Below are 23625 nucleotides of genomic sequence, written 5' to 3' on the forward strand. Positions count from 1 at the left end.
GTCCGTATTATTTCCTTTACTTTCTATTACTGCAAAAATTCTGTTTCTGAATACCAGTGGTGACTTCATCACAGCAGGATCCAATTTCAGGAGCACATTAATTTGTGTGCCCCCATCAGTAACAGGAGCATAAAAAAATCAGCATCAAGACTAGAGACCACAATCCTGCCCAACCCTTATTTACACAACCTACCATCGGTTCCTCCATTAGCTTCTCTTGTCCATTCTCATTTCTCATTTGATCTTTTTCAGATGAATGAGTACTTTTCCAAGAAGGACAACAAAGAATAGCTAAAACAAGTAATTAAACAGAATTAAGATTTCATTTTTACTTTCAGATTTGTTTTTCTGAATGTGAGCCCTAAGCTAGACCTGCCTCAAAAAGATGCTATTGTAAGTGTCCAACACAGAAAAATTTGAGACCTAAACCTGGTAGAGCTGGATGAGATGACTTGTCCAAAGACTGGACATACAAACCAAGTCCCCATAACCCCTCAAGACAGCATCCCATACTGCTGTCCCAACTGACATTCAATGTCTTAAGTGTCTTTTTTTTCCCTTCTCTCCCCACCCCTCCACCCCCGCCCAGTGAAATGTTCACAAAGCTTTTTAAAGCACAACAGTGTTTTGCTTTTTTCTTCACAATAAGGATCCTAGTCACAGAGCTGTTTTTCTTCTCAGGTCTCTCCCATGCTTCCTACAGCCATCACAGATCTTATGGTATCTCTACCACACATCAGTAGATATATTTTGATTTAATATGTCAGCCAGGGGAATTAAGAGTCACATGTCCGCAGTACCCACTCATCAATTTTCCAGGCAAACTGAATTAAAAACTAAGTAGATATATTTATAAAAGTATATATAAAAAGCCAAATATAACAAACCATTCAGTCTGAGACTTCAGGAAATTAAATTAATGAAAAACTAATGACAGGTTCACAGCCTAGTCATTAGGTTTCTTAAATTGCATTTTGCCTGTGCCAGAATACTGATGCAGCCTCAGAGACTCACAGGTAGCTCAGCAGGTGCCTGTCTATCATCATTATTATGGCACCTCTCAGTGCCAGTCAGGGCCAGGTCCATGCCCTGTTCAGCACAATACAGCAAAATGAAGTGGCAGCATGTTGCAGAGAGGATCTCAAAATGATGGACCTAAAATGATTTCAAATTGCCAAAATTCGCAATTTGATGGAATTAGGACTCTACAGTGGATACAGTAATTTGAACAGTGTATTTGAAGGGCTCTCACTGTAACAAAGACTTGCTAAAAAGACACCCTCCCCCCTCCTTTTACCTACACCTTTGTGCAAGTTATCAATATATATACCCAGTGTTTTAGCCAAAAAACCCATAATGAATAGTTTACACCTGCTAAAGACAATGAACCTACTTTCCTTGTCCTAATTATTACATTCCCTTGTGTACTTTGTATTTTTACAGCAGTATGAATGATGTCAGATAGAAATACCATTAACGATTCTCACAATTTTGTCATGATTCCCATGATATCTGGTATTTTTTTAAAATACAGCATTTAACAAAAATTAAAACAAACAAGCTACCTCTAGTTATAAGATTATGAGAAAACAACTGAAAACACAATGCCTAGGGTCTCAGAAATATAGGAAGCAAACAGCAGAAATCTTCCACAAAGATTCTCCTGTGTGGATCTTTCATGCAGGCAATGACAAGGGAAAACATTCTTTTTAAAGCAAAAAATTGTAAACTGACAAAATTTGGCAGAAGAACTCAAAGGAGGCGTTGTACCAGAAATTTCTTATTTTCTGTAAACTAAATATAAAATTGACTCCATCAACTTGAAATTCTCACTTTCTGTTAGATTTCAAAGAATTATTATAAGCTCGGGGTTGGGAAAGTTCCACAATTTACCGTCAAGTAAAGCAAACTGATTCTGAAAATAAATCCCTGACTACACTGTGTAAGGGATAACAGAATTAAGAAGCTGAGATGTGTTCATGAATCATGGCTTGAGTTTTTCAAAGTCAGTAATTAGCAATTAGCAAAACACAATGACCCAACAATTATTTTTAGTGCAGTGCATTCAAAAAGTGATTTATGTGTAGATATCATCACATGCATGTTTTATTTCAAACCACAATTACACAAAGTTTTAATTAATAAATATTAAGATACATTCTAACATATGGCTTATGATTTACCATTTTTAATTCAACCTATAAACAACAGAATAATAAAACTTAATGTATTTATTGGTGAAACTTAATTTCCCACACATTTTAATCACTTTCAATTATTCTCCTAGTAATCTTATGACACAAGGTACAGAAAATGCGTACCCATGTTGCAGTAACTGAGTAACAGTTTCTGTGTATTTGAGCATGATACTGCAGACTTATCCTATTTTTCTTAATATCCTGCAGTCAAAGACATGAGAAAAATGTAGATCAAAAAGCTGAAAAAATCAATAAAATTTTTACTTGATGTGGCATGTATTTGAAAATTGCAGCCAAGCCTTACTTCTTTGTTTAATAAAGAGTTTCCAAAACAGCCTCATTTTTATGGTGAGAAGAAATTTGGAATGAAGATAAAACTTTGGCCATCAAAGTTTTGTAAACAAAAACAATCTTCCTTTTATACCAATTTCATATACGATGGTCCTATTTCCTCTCTTTCACTTTGTGTTTCCCAACAAAGTGCCTGCCAGCCAAGGGACAAGGCAGAGCAGCACTGCCTTTCCTATGCTACCTCCCTCAGCAGCTTCAGGCAAAGAACCACCTGGATGAGTATTGTCTGTACAAGGCTGAATTTTGTTCTCTGCCTTCTCCTGGGAGAGCAGTAGTTCCTCCCAAACAATGGTATGAAAATCCATGAACAAGACCTTGCTTAATAATAGCTTCCACTGGGTTTTTCTGTTTAATGCCCAAATATCTGGTTTTCACCAAGAGCCTTGCCCCATGATGAAGTGGCTAGCCATGGCTGAGAGGACTGCAAGCCATCATGACAGACCTGCAGTACTGAACGTGGCAAGTTGACTCAGAAGATATTAATTGAAAACACAAATCTTTTTGGATATTTTTGCTTGTTTTCTTTTTCCCTGCAGGCAAAATAAAATTCAGAGGGCTCCGGCAGAAACCTTCACTCCAAATTAAAGCCATATGCTTCACACTGCTCTCCTGTAAGAGGCATGGATGCAGAAGGAGCAGCTGTGCAACAGGTCTCCATAACAACTGTAACCTACAATTTCATGAATCAGTTAACCCAAAAACTTGCAAAGGAAGTGTAGAGGTGGTACAGTTGCTATATGGTGTAGCTGCTCTATCAACCTCATCATCACCCCCACATGAATCAGAGAAGAAAGTGAAGCAATTGAAAACGCATTTGTCATAAGACAGTAATTGCCCATCAGCTGCTCCGTTTCTTTTTGGAGCTCATTGCAATTGCTAAGTGCTGTATGGATATAAAGTTTAAGAGAAAGGAGATCATAACAAAATAAAACCTTACAAAATAATACTGTGATTAAATAGTTCAGGGTTTATTTCAACGATATGTCCTTCGGTTTATGAACTATTTAGTCAAACTGCTTTCAGTAGAACTCAAATATCAAACTACTTCTGCCTAAACCAGGTGCTAAATACTCCTTGATTTTTTAGAAAAACATTGAGTTGCATTAAAAATACATTTCAGGTCTAGTTTTGCATGACAGATACGTGATGTGTCAATGGATATGTATTATACTCTTCCTCTCAGGCATGCACCTCCTGCAGAGACAGCAGACTACAGAAGCTGACCCTTACTGAGACCATCTTGTCTTTCTGACAAAGGTCCTTTTTAACTTCTTACTTACTGGTTGCTTCCTGTGATTGATAAAAATTTTCACTCAGCTTGTGATAATTTCACAGGCCCTGAGCACCCTGACCCTGGAAGCCCCAAGGTCAGAAGTCAAGTCTTGTTCTGAAACATCAGTGTGCTTCATATTAAAGTAGAACAAAAGCGAAGAAATATCCACCAGTGTGACAAGAGAAAGAGCCAAATGGGAATGACACCTTGGTCATCTGTTACCCAGGCCACCTCAAGCCATTGACTGAAATGTGATGGAAAAACTCTCCAAGCCTCCTTCAAGTCAGCACTCTGTTTAGGAAACACTGGGAAAGGTCTCCTGTTGATTCTTATTCCTGCCCTCTGCTATCTGTATGAATGTCTGGGCATCTGGTGACCCAAACAATGTGGCTTTACAAAACCCACAGAAATTCTGCCAAAGCTTTACTTTGGACTCACACGAGAATAACCTGGGCTGAAACACAGAGCATCTGAAAATCACAACTCAGGAAAGCCAAGACAGAACAATTGCTCCGTAACATTCATGACACCTCATGAGCCACAGGCACACGGAGTGCAACACATCTTTTGCCCAAAGATGTGGTTACAGAAGGAGTTATTCACCTTCAGGTCTCTTAAAAATTTAGTTTTGAGACTATTTATTGAGCAGGTAATAAAATACCTGTGAAAAATGATCAATTCTCAAATGATCTTCAGATCAGGAAAACACTGTTTCTCAAGTCTCAAAGCTGTACATGTCACATGTATTTTGCACATACTCTTCAGAACCGTGGAGAAAATGAAAATGGCATTAATTTCAACAACAACAAGAAAATAGGTCTAGGAAAGTCTCAAGTTCTTAAAATAATACCAGTGGCCATTGTCAGGATTCCTATTGCCACTTGGAGCAGTGTAAGACTAAAACCAACACACTCATGCATGCTTAACCAACATGGTCATGCATGCTTTTTCTTAAATAAGGCATTCATCTTCAGACATTCACGCAGAAAACACCTTAGTCAACTTTCAGTTAGATTAAATTAATGTGTTGTAGACAAAAAAATGTATATACATGTCTGCTGTTTCCTGTGTCTATAAAATGGGTTGTAATCCTCTGCAATTTTCCTCTCCACAATAAACAGGACCCTTACCTTTTTGTAGTTTTCTTCAATGAAACACATCCTGATTATACTACTGTCTTAAAATCACATGAGGAGACTGTAACTGCACTGACATAATGGTATACAAGTTTAACAGGCAGCTTGGTATACCAGATGGGGTCGAGAGATCTGCCTTTAGAGAGAAGAGTGAAAGACTGACAAACTAGATGTTCAGCAGTCTCAGCACCAGATGTAGAGCAGCTTTACACTGAGCAAAGACTATTCTACCTTATATCACTGCAGAGCCTAATAAATGTGAAAACCGAAGTTTTTCCATCAAGTTCTGCAGACCTTTGTAGAAAAACTGCAAAAACTGAATAAAGCGATCACATTTCCCCGCACATTCTGTCCCAATCTATATATGAAAAGCAGCATTTGTTAGTGTGACATTGCTTTTAAACTGTTCTTATATGTCCTTAGTTTCCTATGTCCCCAGGTCTTTCTGCCCCACAGCAGAAAGTGGTGCCTTTAAGTACATAATCTGGACAAGAAGGATGCAGTGTGTTCTGTTTCTTCCAGGCTTGTGCACACTTGAGACCTTACTGTCTATCTCAGAACCAGAAAAGATGCAGCGACCTTCTGGTTGCAAAGAAATCCTGACTGACCTGTACATGACCACAGGTTCAGTTGTTTCTACCTGGCTACTTTCAAGAGAGTGATCACAAAGAACATAGAAAATCTGTGACAGTCTTCGGGAAAGAAGGCAATGGAGAATTCACACTTACCAACTCTACAAAGGCAAGTCCACCATAACCGTGAGCAACAAAAAACACGTTCTCTGCAGCTGACTGGGAAATAAAATGGTCCCAAACATAAATTGCATGTTCTTCAGGAGAGCCATTATCCTGCAGAAAGAAATTACATTTGTGACAATTATCTTTTAAAAAATGGCAGTTCTGCCAAAAAGCAATGTGTTCCTATATATTAGAATATTTTGTTAAAAAAAAGATCAAATGAATACACACTAGTATAAAAGGGAGAATAGATTCTTTTGTCTAAATAAGGAAAATTAAAGACTGCAATTTAAACACAGTAAAACTGTTGCTTTTTGGGCTTACTTTAATAAGTATAACAAAAATTATGCATCTGCAAAATTTTGTTTAAATACCATGATGACAAATCTGCTAAACAGCATTCACAGGAATTATGAGCCACAGCTCGGATTTTCATTCTTTTGACAACTCTTTGTCAAATGTTTGTTCACTGAGGATTTGTTTAAAGTATTTATGCCTTAGACTGGTAAACAAGAACAGGTAGGAACAATATAAACACATAATCATAGAATAATCTGGGTTGGTAAAGATGTATAATTTCAGTTTTTACTCTTTTTTTCTTTCATACTATGAGCCAGTGGAAACCTGAATTAAGATTAAAATTATAGTGTTTGCAACTACTCTTTTAAATCTTACTTTTTGTGACTGCAGACTATGAGGCATGGTGCAATCAAAACGCTTCTTAACTGCTGGCAGCCATTACACTGGAGTTTTTGGTAGCTAGGGGACCACATTTTCTTACAATTGAACAAGATTCTGTCAAAGCCAGCCAGTGTAAGAGTCACAGAAGGCACTAGAGTGACACACTCTGATTTTAGCACACTCTCATCGAAACTCATGATTGTGTATTTGTAACTTAGAGGCTTTTGGAAAGAATTATGTCACTCTAGATTTTCCTTATTTCTCAGTTGTTGAGGTCATAACCACAAATTTGGTCTTGTCTCAGGTGCTCTGCTAGGTATCCTGCTCCACCAGTATTTCACAAACCCAGGATAACAGATCCAGGCTCTTCAATGCAAGAAAGAGCTGATCAGTCAAGGTAATTTCCTAAAATTTGCATCTCTTTTCCCTTTGCTCTGTGCCAGCAACCACTTCATATCCTTAGCTAACTCGGTCACAGATAACAAAAGTCTCATTTCCTTAAAAAAAGAAAGCACAAACCAGTAAAAGCCACTGGCAATTGGAAGCTGCTAATTAGTGTGAGTCAGTGTGAATTATTGAAATTCATCAAGAATGTTGAGGTGATCTAGATCTCAATTCCATTCTGCAATTCAGTTTTAGGGATTTAAGCTCTTATGTTTAAAGTGTCTAAAATCAGTATGAAGAGACGCAATTAAATAATGTGGTCAATTTTGGCTTTTATTTCTGTTCTCATACCCTGTTTTCTAAGTATGAGTGAGATGGCAACAAATCTTTTATGGATCCTGACTCAAAGTTTTCAGAATAATGATATGCTTTTCTGCTTCAGCAGCAGTGATCATAAGAAAAACCTGAATTTCTCTCACTCTTGGACAGATTCTGCTCTTCATTGACTATGACAGAATGCAGTTTTAAGTAATTATGTCTCACCTATTGTAAACCACCTCAGTGTGAGACAGGACTTGCTTCAAAACAGTTTGTTGCTGTTTTGAAATTTGATTGTATAGATAGGCACAAAAAGTAAAGACTCCTTCTTTTGTGAGGAATGTGAGAATTTTTTTCAAAGAAATTACATAAATAAAATATTATTGACAAACCAGTTACTAAGATAAAGCTGAAGGACAACTTGAACTGCAGTTTCCTGTACGAAAGTGATGTACTCTATAATATGTAAGGAAAAAGCAATTAAAACACTGGAAGTTTCAGAATGACTAATTTATTTAAAATATTTATCTTAATTATATACACAGGATGTACTTATTTTTTCTGTTATAATGTTGCAACTGATACTCTTTACAGAAATTTTTGTATAGGTACTCAATGCTGTTTTAACATTCTGAGAAAAAGAGGACATTTTTTTCTGCTTAATATAGCATTTTCAGGTTCCTTTGTATTTATTATTTTATACCCTGCTGGTAAAAGCACATAATTTTAGACTAAGACATCAGCAAAAAGCTACTGAACTTAGCCAAAAAAAAAGCTTTCACCAATCAAAGCATAACCAGTGGTCCAGTTAACTAAATTAATAACTGCACAGCTTCACAGTCCAGTACAAAGACTCAATAGGATTCTATAAAAGCAAAAAGAAATGAGCTAGAATGAGTTAAATATAGACTGTAACTACAGCTTCCTTTATTACCAGTTAAAGACAAAAAGCCACAAAATGTCAGGATAAACTGAGTTGCTATACCTTCTGCTAAACCCTAAACAAGGCAAGAAAAGCACATACATGTAAGAAGGAGTTTGGAGGAGTCCTATATATATTAGAAGAAAATCTCTTTCTTCGGACCATCTGCTTATTTTTTCCCCTTGTAACAAGCCCATATTACAAATACTTCAGACCTGGCGCCAGGTCTGAACACAGAACATCCAACGACAGGAGCAGAGCACAGCTGATCTCCTTAGGATTTCAAATTGCACTGGGTCTGTGAGGTTTAACCTCTACTGCCTGACTTGGATTAAATGATGAGACTGGATGCTGTATTTTCAGCATGAAAGGTGGCAGTCTCAGGCAGCTGCTGCTTGCTGTAATTTCGCTGCAGCTAAATTTAATGCACTTATATAGAAAGTTGTTAAATTATTTGATAGAGAGGGGGTCTCCTGGTCCGAGTTTACACAATTATCTATACGAATGTAAAAAATGAATGGTCATGAGCCTGGAGAAGTCATATTATGCACCTCAAAAGGTGTGTCTGGCTGAATGCATTCTTGTTTGTGAAAGACTGAGATGGAAAGGTGCTAGAATGCTTGAAATTAGATTTCCTGCTGCTGATAGCTGGTCACCTGTAAGGGCTAATTCTATGTCAAAGTAAGTGGTCTGGTTCTTTGGAGTTGTGCATGTCAGTTTTGAGTCTCCATCCCTCTGAAAACTCTTCCTCTTAATCAATATATATAATTAGACATGAAAGGAAAAAAAAATTAAGAACCGTATGATGTGAAAAGGCCCTTGTGCAATGTTTATCCAAAACAAAGTAGCCCAAATAATGGGCTGCTGGGCCATCCATTGGGCAGAAAAGTGGAGGGAGCGAACTCAGATTTTGGTTTGCCATTTTTTTCCAGTATGGCTAGCGCTAGGAGTTGAAAGGTATGTAACATTTTAACAGCTGGAGCCATTAGGTATTCACAGATAAGCAGTATGCACACTGCGAATACAGTATTACATTCTGTTGCATTCAAAAAACAGTTTAAATTTACCAATGTAATATCATAGTCATTAATTGTTAAATACCAGGCTGGAGTGATGCAGGAACTGAAGCCTTATCAACTATTCCAGATTCTAACACCTAAACGTTGCAAGGTCTGCAGTTATGATGGACTACCTGAGTTGATAACACATGGAATTGTCTAAACAACATTTGCATATTTGTGTAATTATTTCCTAAGGTTAATTAGCTTCTGCAAAGCAGCTTGCCCTTTGAGACTGCTTACTGTGACAGGTTCACGTATTTTGTGTTTCAGTGCCAATTTCCAGCCCCCCCCACCCCTCCCCCAAAAGTAACCTGTTGCCAGAAAGTTACAGATGAGGCAAGATCTGGAGGCCTTGAACCACCTTTACTGAGGCACAGCAGCTTAAACTTCTAATACATCAAAACTGAAAAAGTCACATAAAGAAAAAAATAATGACGAAGAAATTTAGTTTTCAGATCTGGTAACTCTAACTTTAGAGTGTTTTTAAAATCAAGGAGTAGGAATCACATTTTTCTGAGACAAGGGAAAAGTGAAATGCACACAAATAGAGAAATATGCCATACAACTGAACAGATTTTTAAGAATTTATTTCAAGGTGGTTTCTCCAATTACCACTTATCACAGCAAAAAATTCTCCTTCTAGCTTGATAAGCTACTGTAGACAACTATGGTACATGAATTAAATATGGGAGAACAGAACTGCACACTGGTGGGGAGGTAGAAGGATGCAGAAGGCTCTGATCTCCTGTCCTGGAGATGATAGATCTTTCCCACCAGTAATGTCTTGACAGTCACGTACGTTTCGTCTCATTGCCTCAAGGAGCTTTGGAGCAGGCAAACTTTTGCAATTCATCCCAACCCTTCCAAAAAATCATTACATTTAAATTCATGTCAGTATAAAAATATCCTGTTACAACAGCACCCTTCACGAGTACTAAATGATGCTTATCACCTGTTGCATTTTTCTCACTTCTTTTGCAAATATTTGCCTGACGTGAGACAAAACTTTTTCACTAGGGAGAAAAACAATGAAATGGTATGATGGGTTGCTATCACCAGAGCAGATCCAGAATTTCTGGATATGGTCTAAGAGGCTTTTGTCATGGTTCAGAAACATCATTCCCTAATTTAGTGACCCTCACCAACCAAGACCCCTCCAAACTAGACACTGCTCCTCCCACTGCTCTTCTGGTGGGAGACACAAAGGACAGAGGTTATGGTTTGAAATAAAAAGAATTTACTGGAAACAGCAATAAGATAAGAAAACAAACAGTAACAGTAACAATATTAACAAGAAAAGTGTACAAAAAAGAGGGTGATTTACATGCAAAAACATTTTCACTGAGCCCAAGCTGACCCAGTGTGACCCCAAACAAATGAATGCAATGGCAGACAGACCCTCCCCACCCGTGCTCTTCTTTCTGAACACAAGTCATGCCCCTTCCTTCTGGGAAGAAAGAATCCCTCATTCCTGCCCCAACAGTGACAAGAAGTTATACAGAATAATAACCTAGATATGCCCACATGGCTCCAGACTCCTTTCCCTCACAGATACCGGAAAAAAATTAACTCTGTCCTGGCTGAGAACCAGGATAGCTTTGGGGGCAAGACAGCCAAAACAGAAGCAAATAAACCAGCCAGTATATGATCTTCTCCTCACAACAAAGACAGTAGCTATGGCTTTACAACCACAGATGAGAATTAAAGTAAGGAGAGAATATAAACTGAAAACAGGAAAGGAAGTGGAAGAAAGCATTTTGTGTTAATGTATTTCTGCAGCATGAGTATGTAAAGACATGACTTGAAAGTGTCTTAGAATATTTAATGAGATTTTGACTTTAACTGAGATATTCCAGTGTATTAGAAAGTATCCCATGTACCTGAAAATCTTTTTTATCTTTTCAATCACAGAGTTGACAGAATTCTTGCACAGTTATTTGGGAAAGGTTCCCTACTCCAGTACGAGAGGAGATCCCAGGAGACAGCAGGACCTTTTATTAACAGTAGGAATTGCATTTCTGCTTCACTTAATGACACAGATAACACTAACCTGTATACTACATACATAAAGATGGGTTGGCTCTTAAACAACTCCTAAATAACTGGGCTTTCAGGAAGCATAAAAATAAATAATAATAAATAAAACAGCCATGCCATAGCAGTATCTTCTGTACAGAGGCAATTGCAACTGTGTGAAACCAGACAAAAGGATTCTACAGAAACAAACACCAAGACTATCTCAGCAGCAAAGCAGTTGTTAGTGGGGGAGGTAACACTAGAGGAAAAGTGACAGTGGAGACAAATTTATACCAAATCTTAAATCTGACAACATGTATCTGAAATTCAGTTTAGCAGACCATGTAAAGAGCACAGGAAAGCAAGGATGATGAAGACTGCGCAGTGAGTCGAGCAAGTTATTTTAATTGCTGTGTCCTGAGTGAGAAAGAGACAACTTGAGAGAAAACAAGAGGAGAAGAGATGAAATCATAGACAGCTCATGCTCTGGCCTTGAAAGTCTGAATAGAAGACATTTCTTTCCTCCTTTTATGGGCTCTGTATGGATTTTATTTGCATACTTTGCCATATTAGAACCACAAAACTCAGCAGGATTTGATCAGCTGTGCAGAGTGGGTTCATGGTCACCAATTTCTGGTGTAGTGCTATGGAAACACAGAGCATTGAATGTGCACTGGTTCAACACTAAAAACATGTAAATGCATGAGAGACATTATTTTATTCAGCATCTGTATTCAGAAATTCCTTAAATATTACCTTAGCAGGGATTAAACACTGAGTCTTTGGATGTAAAAGTACCAGACTCTTGCACTTGCAGGAAGGAGTGAAATAAAAAATGATGATAATATTTTTTTAAGGCCACGTTCTGAGGTGGAGGCAAGATACATACTCTGGCAGTAGGCAGCCACCAGTTTTGAGACAGGAGAGACCAGTTATCACAATAGCTAAGTCTGGTCACCTGCGGAGTTGCGGGATGTAAATAGCATAGGCAAGGCTGCTATCTGGCACATGCCTCCAGAAAGCAATATGGCAAAATGACTTGAGGTTGTTGTGGGTTTTTTTTTTGTATTACAGATCTCGGTTTATTCCCAAATCTATTTGAGGTATTTCTGTTTCAATATCTTCTGCCTATTTTATTTGTGAATTGGACTGGTAATGGAAGTGCTCCTAATATTGCTTATGCAGCCCCAGTAATGCTGTGTGCATAGAGTCAGCAGCACAAAGGAAGACCAGAAGTCTTACATATTGCAGTTAAATGTTACTAAGTTGAAGGTAGTCCCACTACCAAAACTGCCAAAAATTTATCAGTAAAGCATGCAATCTCAACAGTCCTGCTAAATCAAGAAGTACTCCAGGAAACATGAAATATCTGGCATATCAAACAGCCAAATAAAAGATGTAAATAAAAAATGCATTTGGTGGACTGATAAAAAATTTAGATTTCCTCCACCAGTGCAGAGAGTATGAAGAGCTGGTTTGGGAGGAAGTGGTGAGACCAGCATCTTGCTATGGTATAACTCCTGAGATTAGGCTTAAATTTACAAATATTAACTAATGCAAGACTGACGTCTAGGCATGGTTTTTATGCTTTGTGTTTGGGCTCCTCCCTGGGGCTCCTGCTCTCCCCAGCTCCCACCACAATTACCACTGAAGATGACTTCAGATCCTGTCCCACTTTCCCCACTTCAAATGCAAGCTGGGCTTTCCCTGGTGAGTGTGGTCAGGAAATAAAATTCAGGCTTATGCTATATATATATGTATATATATATGGCAACAGAGCAAGCTTGAATCCTAACATGCTAGGGCAGCAGGAGGGAGTTACTTTCCACCTTTAGACTCTGACTTTATGGCATACAAGAGAAAAAAAAAAAGCAACTCCAAGACAGAAGAGCATTTTTCCAGCTGAGCCCTCTATCACTACAATTCCTAACCAAAACCCTAGAGCTATTTCTGGATTAAAAAAACCCAAACCCTTTTCATCTGCTGATTCCAAAGTGCTCCAACCACCTCTGCCTGCTCAGGAACAAGCTGGAAACCAAAACACTTTCCACTCTCTTGACCACAGGCCCTACCTCCATGCCCTTACTTAAAATATTACAACAGGTCTGAAACCTGCTCAACAGTGCCCTGAAACCACAAAGAGACACTGTCAGTGCCCACGACTATTCCTCAGAGAGATGCCAGTGGTCTCAGATGCATTATTATATCACTGATGTAATGCTATACTTCCTTTTTGGCAAATGCGGGCCTTCACAGGAGGCCTTCAGAGCACCACCATCTCAGAAGCATGTAGATATTGTATGATATATATAAGCATTTTTAGAAGGCTGGTGTTAGCATAGAAATGCATGATAGCGTTTCTCAGATTTGCATTGGAACTGAGAATTAAGCAGGGTGAGTTTGGAGATGGATCTCTGTAAAAATAAAGAAAGTAGCAAATGTTAGCCATGTCCTTCACTCTGCACTGACTGAGGGTCTCTGCATGGCAAATACCTCCTGCTGCCCTATTCAAATGTTCTTGTTACTTCTTCAACTTTTTATTTGGAAATTCAAGTGACGTGTAACCTGAAAGGGTTTGCTGCTTATAAAGTAAATCCCTAATTTCAGGCTAAATTAATTAAGTCTCAAATATTATTATATTGTCCTGGTTAAAGCATTTGCTTGTCAGCCAGGGTAAGACAATTTTACCAGGATGTTGTTCAAGTCTAGATTTCCCCATTATTACTTCTGTTGGAGTCTGGCATGTCTTGCCATCACCACCCAACTGTTTTCTAGTGAAGTGCAGGAAAGGAGACCAAAACCAAGAAAAAAACCAGGCAAACAGTTACTCAAAAATTAAAAGTTTTAATTTTTAAAACTATGACTTTTCATTATGATTTTCACCAATAAGTTAATTATTATGAGAAGAATGTAAGCAAACACAAATATGATATCTGTCTTTTTTCAGTCTGGGCACAAGAACATTACTAACACACTGAGATGAAAAAGTTGCAGAAGAAAATAAATCGGAGGAAGGGTAATTAATCAGAGAAGGTTTTACTTAAGAAAAAAAGTAAGTGCTTTTCCTTTTAGGTCTCTGACAGATTTTGCGATTTTTGTGTTTGTTTTCCCTTTTCCATATAATTTGGAGGGTTCCAGGCAAAAGGAGGCTGATTTTGAAGTAGCATGTTCTGGCAAACAGCTTTGAAATCCTGCATGGAGAAACTCTTCAGACTGAAGACGTAATAACAATTCCTCAGTTTAGTCCTATCTGCACAGTCATACCATGTCTATGGATAAATACCTGTGCAGTTCACAAGAAAATCCCCACGCCATGATTTAAGCATTATATGCCAATCTCTGTAGGTGGACTTACACATTCTAATTTAAGTAACATCTACAGCAGCATGGCCAAAGATATTCCCATCGGTAAAAGTATTCAAAGACTGAGGCAGCTGCATTTCAGTACTCTTATGGATACCTACATTTTACGTCTCTTTTATGTCTCCTTGTATTTTTTTTTCTTTCCGAATTACTCAATCTCAGGGATTGAGATTCTGCCCACAACATATTTCTGACTGTAACGTAAGCCCCATTCAAACACTACCTTTTGTATGATCAAATTATGGGAACAAAAAAGCATTTCTTAAACAAACCATCAGATTGTATCTTCAGATATAGCCTCCTTAGCAGCCATGTTTCTGGCAATTAACAGATCAATTGTGAGAGCAAGTAAATAAAAATGAATACAATACTTTTATAAAAGGAACTATCTTCACAAGACACAGAGAGATCATGCCAGTCATTTAAATGATAACACATATTTTTCTCAATACTAAAAGCAATTCCTTTGGAAATGAATGCATCTGAAACATTCAAAAACTCTTAATGGAAGTCATGCAGAAGTGTTATTTTTCTATTTCCTATAGTACTTTAAAGCCTATTTTATTCTCAGATTCTTTCAATCTGTTTATATGTTGTAATGAGAAACAGACTTTTTTTTTTAACCATGCTATTGCAAGAAAAATACCATTTTTGCCAAGGAAAATGCATCTTTCCCCACCACAGGAAACAACGAATCTACACAAACTTCAACACATTTAAGTAAGATAACAACTTAGCATTTTCATTAACAGCTATGGTTTCAGAATAAACCTCAAGTCTGCGTTACAGAGTTTATAACTTTTGTGAGAATTAAACATAATAGAATGATTTTGCTCTGTACTGTTCTCAACTTCTCCATCTCAAGAGCAGTTATTTAAGTGAAGGAAAGATCTAACAAGCTCAAAGCTATTTGATTTCTCTTAATAAAGACTGCAAAGTGCTCAGTGTTTTAAGTAAACTGATATATTACTTACTCAATGCACAGTTACAAAGATTTCCTGAAGTGCCTTAATATGTAGAGGACTACAGTTAATTGTATTTGAAGTAATTGTCATTAGCTTATAAAGTAATTATCTAAAGACAAACACAATCTGAAATTCAGATTTGAATCTACTGTTGCTTCTCATTTCAATAAGCTGAAAAGTTCAATGTTTAGCTTTTTAAACCTGAATTCTGCTTCCCCATTTTCCTGAATGCAGATGCATAACGTCCGTTATTTTTGTTTCACAATAATGCACCCTAAGAAATGATCTTTCATCCCAATGAATTGCTACACAACCTCAGAACTTGCCTGGTGTACCTCTGTCTTAAACTCTGTGATTCCCTTGTGTTGATTATTTCATTAAAACAGGCTCTTTTCCACACAGATTAGCAAGGCCGTTTGCATTGCAGCAGTGGTGCATCGCTGCTGTCGAAGATCATTAGATATCAGATCAACAGCAATTTTCTTCTAACACATCGCACTTTTTTTTAACAACTCAAAACATCCAGTTACATAACAGACAGCTTGGCTGTATTTTAAATTAGCACAGCTGCTAAAGCCAGGAAATATAATTCTCAGGATATCAGAACAAAAGGTTCAAAGTAAAAAAAGAATTCTTATATACCATAAGATTATCAGGACTAGACTCTCACACTGTGACCTTCCTGGCGTCTAGCTAATCTGACAATATTTGGCAGAGCATTGTTTCAAATCAATAACTAATTAACAAAGTACAAAAGAAGTTGTACTGTTTTTGAGCCTCCTTGTTAAAAATGGCTTTTGATTGCACATGGGCAGAAAGGTCACTTTTATGACATCTTCAGGAGTCTTTCAACACCTTGCCACTGTCAGATTAAATTACTTTTAGCAATTAATTGTCATAAATTAAAACAGAAGCACATTTGTTACAGCAGGTTGTCATAATGACATAGTGAACAGTTGTTTTGATATGAATTTTTTCCACTGACCCTCTATCATATCTTAATTTTTTTGGATGACCTAACTGGAAAATTGGGAGCAATCTTGTAACTCATGCAACATAGGCCAAACATTGGGGGTCTTATTGAGATTATAGCCTGAACAATAAAAGAACAGAAATTCCAGAGATAACTGAAAATCCTGAGAATATGTATCTTATATAAAATATGTAATCTACGTCTATGCTGCTGTGTGGGATAAGAAAAATAAGCCCTCAAAAAAATCACATGGATGCCACTTTTGTTACTGTTATAAATGATCCTTGATGCCGTGTTAATCCATTATTAGAAAACACCATTTGTTTGATGTATTTTAAGACAAAGATTAAGTGGATTGAATACCTGCAGTCTTCCCCCATTCAAACCCTTACTTAGTTTTGGAGATATGGATCTTAGTGAGATTTAATAAAAAAAAAAATCTGTTCTTTTAGTTCCTTTTTTTGAATTCCTCTCTGTATGTCGATGCACATGTCCATATTATTTCCTCTGACATTTATCATCTCAAGTTTGAGTTTTCTAAAAACCATTACATCAGGATGAAAACAGACAACAATCCTAACAAAAGTTCCCTGGATAAACAGGAAAAGAGAAGCAGGACAGACTGCACTGGAGAAGAAAGACACTGTGCAAAAGAATGGATCTGGGCAACTGCAGGATCTGTCTTTAATGGTATTAACAGAAAAGCTGTAACCTCAAGAACTCTCTGGGTAACTTCTCTCTAGTGCTGGTTTCCTTCTAGGAGCTAATCAGGTCTTGCAGTCTAACTGAGATTCTGGAAGAGTTCTGACACCTCTTACAATGAGCAGCAGAGCACTGTTTAATAATCCATGTTTAACGTATTTTTTTATTTTTGTTGCTAGCTCTATCAGAGCAAATCTTTCTTTACTAACATACTCTAAACCTTAAATCTTGTTAAGTAAGATGAAAATGAGTGATAAGAACTCACAGCTGTCAGGCATCTAGGAAATCCTGCATACTGTGATCACATTCAGTGTATCCTAGTACAATGACCAAATACACAAGCAGCACGGACTTGTTTGGAGGTGGCAGCATTCACACAAATCTCGAAAAAATTTTCTTAAGTAATTTGTAACTCTTCATGAACATGGACACAGGTGTAAGAGATGAAGAGAGACAGGGTTGCTGTGCAAGGCAGCCTGTAGGTAATGCACTGGCCTGCTGCTAAGCTTTGGGCCTTTAAAATAGCAGTCTAGACAAAGTCTTCTATGAAGGAGTTGCGTACAGGGTTAATTAAACCACTCTTTGCTAATACTGTAATAAAGAACAGCCTTTTTAATTCTGTCATGTCTATCCACTTCTAAACACACACTTGTAAATTATCAATTTACATGTCACAGGGTGTTTTTACTCTTTCTGAAACTCAAGAACTGCTTTGCAGTTTAAAGTGAAATCTTGTGGACTCAAAGTAACAATGTAGAAAAAATCCTGATGAAGATATAAAAAAGGAGAGGAAGTAGGAAGGATGTGGGCAGTACTTGTATCCTTCCCATTATTCCAGAATGGTCATACTAATAACATCTGGACAACATCTGCAAAAACCTCCTACTGCTGAAGTTGAATGTCCTTTAGCAAAATCAAGATAATGATCTGTCTTGGGGAAATTCTTGATCTCTGAAGAAATCATGAATATTTGCTCCACACCCTAGTGTTCAAGATGCCAAGAAACATCAGTGCCTGTCTGTAGTGGTTTATATCTTTCAAGATGCATTTCTGTAGCAGTACTTGTGCAAGATCACATTGTTTTAACCATGCTGATAGCTAGGTAAGCTTCCTACTCTAAATCACCTATGTCTCCTATTGTGGATAGCCAACCACAATCATATGAATGTGATTTCAACCAAATGAACCACAACCTCAGTAGTACTAAATGTTCTGATAGTGAAATTTGCCTCTCTTCACAATGTCCACAAAGTCTACTCATAGATCAAATACTTTGAGGGCTGAGATGAAACTTTGTAATGTCAAATGATTGAACTACATCAGCTGGAGAGAACCTCTGAGGGTCACCTAGTCCAACACTATGCTCAAAGCACTTTCAGCCAGGACTGGTCACAACTGCCGTACCTCGTACTTTCCAACAAAAGCGAGAAAGTGGGAGGTCTGTAATTCTAGTGTTGCAGAAGTGTAGAAACATACATTGTGAAAGCTCCTGAAACCTTGATTCAAAGGCATTTGAGGGAGAGTGACTTTGCACACAATCCAGAGAAGTCCCAAAGATGACTACAGCATTTTGGACATGAAATAATTTATGTTACTTTTGTGCCATAATACAACCTTTCCAACTTTTGTATGCTCTGTTGACCCACAGTACAAGTGAGGCAGTGGTCATCTTTTTCCATTAAGTCTAGCAAAGCTGAACTCTGCCTAGTCACTTTATCTTCGGGTAGAAACAGCTTTATTCGTGGTGTTGTTAGAAAATTATGTCACAGTTGTTTACCACCACCATAACAGAATAACAATAGTACCTCAAATTCTGCTCCAGTGATGGCACAGTTTGGCACCCATTAGAGAAATATCTACGCATCAGACAAACTCCATAAGTCAGCTAGAGCAGCTCAAAACAGAAAGGGAGAGGAAACAGTGAAAGAATATAATGAACTAACAGCAAACAGCAGAAGAAAGGTATTTAAGACAAGTGGTCTTAAATCAAATCAAATGCTGTTATTTTAAGATCTATCACAGCCATAACTCATTTGCTCACTTAAGGCAATACAGTCAGAGCCTGCATGCAGCATCTGAAGCTTGATGTAATTCACTGAGGAGAACTTCACACACAGTGCTCACTGGTAATGGATTTAAAGATAATCAACAGTCATTAAATGTAAGCCTATCTTTTTTTTGGCAACCAGTGCAAGGGACACAAGATAAATAACAAAATCCTGTCATCAAATGTCTGTTCACTTTTCACACACAAAAAGTGGAGTAGCTAGAGAAATAGGGAGGGGTCCTACAAAGTTGAATGTGTGAGAGCAGTTAGTATCAAAGCCTAAGGCCACAACTAAAAATCTTTTGGAATTACATAGGAAGTAAATTTCTTCATTAGTTTATTTGATAACTTCAAAATAAATCCTCAGCAAACCAGATCCCAAAGAAAAAAACATCTGTCATCTTAATATCTACATATAATTAAAGCTTTTCTTTTCCCAGGTTAAGAACAGAGTGGTTGTGACACTTACCACAGTTAATTGGTAATTGTCCACGTTTATAGGACATAGGCTGAACTGGCAAGATCCATGAAATCAGATTATTCAGTTACACAGCAAGTTGAAAAGATAGGAGATAGGAATGAAGAAACAATCTGGAAGGAAACACCAGTCCAAAAGAACATACTGCAGACGCTTACGAAGTACCAGCTGTATTGCCTGAACTAAACACATTTTCAATTCCCTGCTGTATTATATAGCTGGATACACTGATTAAACCTTTGCTTTTGGGAAAAAGAAAACTTTCCAGTCTCATGTATCCTACGCCTGTCATAGTCTGCATTAAGTCAGAGGCCACGTTATGCAGTTTAAAGGAGGCAGAGTAGTTTTTGTGTGCTTTGGTGTAGGTAGTCCTGTGTGCATACACTTGCACATGTACTTGCATGATACTTTTCTCACTTCATGCTTTTGCTAGAAGTACCAGACAAGAAGATCTCAAACTGCTGCTTAAGAGCCCAGAAAATCTTCCGTCTCCTCAACACACACAATTCTTAGTAATTCCAAATGCACATCAATCTCACTTAGTAGTTTCTCTCCAAGCAGTGCCATCTATTGGGAAAACAAACAAGAATTTGAGTTTTACTTGAAAATATTAAAAATATACCTTACTGGGTATTGACAAATTCATTCTTGCCAAGCACTGATCAAAAAAGACAGAGAGAGAGAATGAGAATCCACTGTTAAACAACAAAAGTGTAGAACAATGTGTCTGAACAGCGTGCAGCCCATTGAGGAGAGAAAAGCTGCTACCAACACCACTGACCACAAAAGACAAAAGCATTTTTGAATCCATTTTTATCCAGAGAAATAGAGATAAAACAAGGATTCAGCTGAGAGGAATGGGAAGATTTCTCAAAATTTAGATGAGTTCATGGCTGGAGATAATTGTAAAAGAGGCTTCTTTAGGAATGACCTCTGCCTGAACACTCTGGAAATGAAGTTAACAGCTCTGAAGTTGGTAAAAACTGATTTTTCAGGAGTGCTGATCTGATATGGAGTTCTCTAAGGCATAGCAAGAACAAGAGGACATTTCTAAAAACTCAGAACAAGGCATATTTCTTTGCCTGCAGAGTGATGGCAACAAGCTGATTAAAAAGATCAACCTTGCTCTTGTAAATATGATGCAAATAATTCAAAATAACATCACACAGTATATAAATTCACAAAAAGCCAAGATTTTGGTTAGTAAAATCCTTAACTTGTAAGGATTTAAAAAGTAAATTAATTAATTGCTGTAATACTTAATTTTTCAAACTTCAGCCACCTATGAATTGCAAGGTAGAACCAACATTTCTTCCTGGGCAGCTTATTCCACATTGTTCCACGCCTCTGTTTCCCCTACTATTTCTAGACCCTTTGGCAGCTGTCACTGCTGCAGGCAGCCAAGCAGCCTACACAGGAACCATCAGATTTATCTTAATCCCAAAAGCTAGATCTTTTTTCCCCTTCATATTTTTTTTCCTGAATTTACACTTTGTTTTCTGTAGCAGATGAGGTGAAAACATCCTTGAACTTACTGTGCATCCCGTACCCCCGTTCCCTGTTTGCTGACATTCAGTTCCTAGACTCCACAAATGTTTTTTCTGACCTCCATGCACTGCAGTATAGCCGTCATATCCTCCTCTCCAAAACACATAAATATTTCTGGAGAGGTTAGATGGGGTGGTAGAAACAGCTAATTTCTCCATAGAAAAGGGTTATTTTGCAATAATGCCATTCAGCCTAAGAGAGCTACAAATATGTATCTCAGAAGTTAATTTTTATCATCTCTCACTATATCAAGTGAATTACAGTTGACTGGTCCCCAAGAAAAAAAACATGAAGAATTTTCAAGTTTTCAAAAATGTGTATGTTGTCACTTAAGCTCCTGCTAAATTCTTTCTGCTAATTTTCTCAAACACTGAAATCTAGTAGCAAAAAATGCAACTGTGTGTGGAAGGTTAGAGAATATTATCCTTGTTCTTGCACATTAGCTAAAATCCTTTAGTTCTGTTAGATAAATGATAAAGGATACCAGCAAAGCACAATCTTCACCAGCCCAGAAGACCTAGAAGGTCTTTGCAGTCCTTCACTGCAGTCACTCTACAATCAAAAGCAGGCAATATCAGAGTTCAAGATGTCTGAATGCTTTTATTCACTTTTGCCTTCCACAAGTACATCTTCATTCTGCTGAGCCAGTTTTCTTCAGCATTACCCCACAAACTGGCCACATTTATAAGCCTGAATACCATCTGAAAGGAAGGAGAAGTTTTCTGAATTGTGAGTGAGAATCTTTTTTAGCACCATGGGAGCACCATACAGCTCCTGGTGGGAGGAGAGATGCAAGCTGGTTCTTTCTTTTGGAAACTTACATGACTTGCCTCACATTTTAGGAACTGGACACTAACAATGGACACTGTACCAGCATCATGTAATGAATGTCTGAAAGACACCAAAGCTAGATGGTCCTGACTTACGCCTTTTCTTTGATTAAACCATACTTGTGAAATGCAGAACAAAGGGAGGGAATAGCAGAGAGAAGAGCCAGTGGTGCTCTTGAAGAGATACAGAATTCCCCTTCAGTGATTAGCTGAATAGAGCTTTCCAGGATTAGTAGATGCAAAACTTACTACAAGAATTCTTTATAATCTCAGAATTTTTAGAAATACCTAAATTAGCTGCTCAATCTAAATAGCCTCTGCATAAATTATTGAACACTAGTTTAAATTCTCCATAGTTTAGCTATTTAATATAAGATGCTTGTTCACTGCAGTATGTATACAATGAAACAGGACATATACATATTCTTCTTGATTTACAGAAACTACTCGAAGAACTTAAAGCTTATCTGACCTTTTAGGAATGATGTGGTAGCCTAACTGCAGGTGCTAAGTGTCATGGTAGATGTTTGGCTTCCAGTTGCTGGCCCTGGTGGTGCAGGTCTCTGATGGCCCAGGTTTTGCAGGACCAGATCTCTCCAGGTGTTCTTGGAGCACTCAGAATGTCACTACACATTTATCTTCACCACTTGAACTGCAGTGCCTTCTCAAATCCAAATTTCCAGTGCCCAGCAGTACATGGGGCAAGAACAATGCCATGGTAGTTTCTAGGCAGTTCTCATGAGCTTTTTACTATCAGCATAATTTTTCTGTTGCTTACAAGTGAGGGAGATTTCTTAAGAACATAAGGAAATAACAGGCTTTAAAAGTGGGCAGAGTAAAACTATGTGGTATTTCAGAGGTATATATAAAGTAACGCTGGCAGTTGTAAAAGGGGAAACAAAACAGGCATTGTTTGTTGTAAAAGGGTAAACTAAACATCAGCATGAGACTTTAGAGGCTGAAATCCTGATGCCCACATTTGCCACATTCTTTGTGCTGAACATGTCCCTTACCTCTCAGGAGCTATTTGCCTAGAGCTTGTCATTTTCTCTCCTCTGGTGGAATAAAAGGCTTATTAGCTTTGTCTCATCAGCAGGCTAATGTAGTCACACAGGCTCTGGACAAGAGCAGGCATGCACTTTGCCAAGTCAGAGGGTAAGTCACTGGCCCAGAGATGGCCACAGGGTGAAACTGGCAGCTGATGGGACTGCAGCTATGTCAGGAAATGGCTCAATCTGCAGTGTGAAAGAAATCCATGGCTCTGAAAGGTCATCCCACACAAGCGGACACTCTGCCGTGACCTTCAGTTAGGCTACGCTTTGTGTCAGCCACACTGAACAATGAGCAGAAATGGCACAACTGTGCTTGCACGCTTGCCAGGATTTCCTGTCTGCCAGCAGTCATTGCTTACTTAACCGTGAATTAAAACAACTGCCTTTTACCAATTTTTCCTAAATAGTGACAAAAATTATCCAGATGTATCCATTTTTAGTAAAACAGATTAACTGGTTGTACACGATCTTTTCCTACTTAATCTCTCACAGAAGATACAAAAATTATTTATGAAAAGTATGTAACATCCAAAATTAATTTAAATAATATGCTGTTAATAAAACTATACTGTTACTTATATATTTTGCTA

At 37.7% G+C, this 23625-nt stretch overlaps 1 protein-coding gene across 7 annotated transcripts in view; it reads right to left on the reverse strand.

Moving 5' to 3' along the window:
• The window catches only part of FAM172A (family with sequence similarity 172 member A), a 259299-nt gene that overhangs the window by 100529 nt on the left and 135145 nt on the right, over positions 1–23625 (reverse strand). For all 7 annotated transcript variants that reach the window (XM_015652648.1, XM_033520478.1, XM_015652647.2 and 4 more), the window contains one exon: positions 5687–5806. In XM_015652648.1, the coding sequence (XP_015508134.1) occupies positions 5687–5806 (120 nt within the window). The remainder of the gene's footprint in view (positions 1–5686; positions 5807–23625) is intronic.

Source organism: Parus major, chromosome Z (assembly GCF_001522545.3).
Source record: "Parus major isolate Abel chromosome Z, Parus_major1.1, whole genome shotgun sequence".
In the NCBI taxonomy this organism is placed as follows: Eukaryota; Metazoa; Chordata; class Aves; order Passeriformes; family Paridae; genus Parus; species Parus major.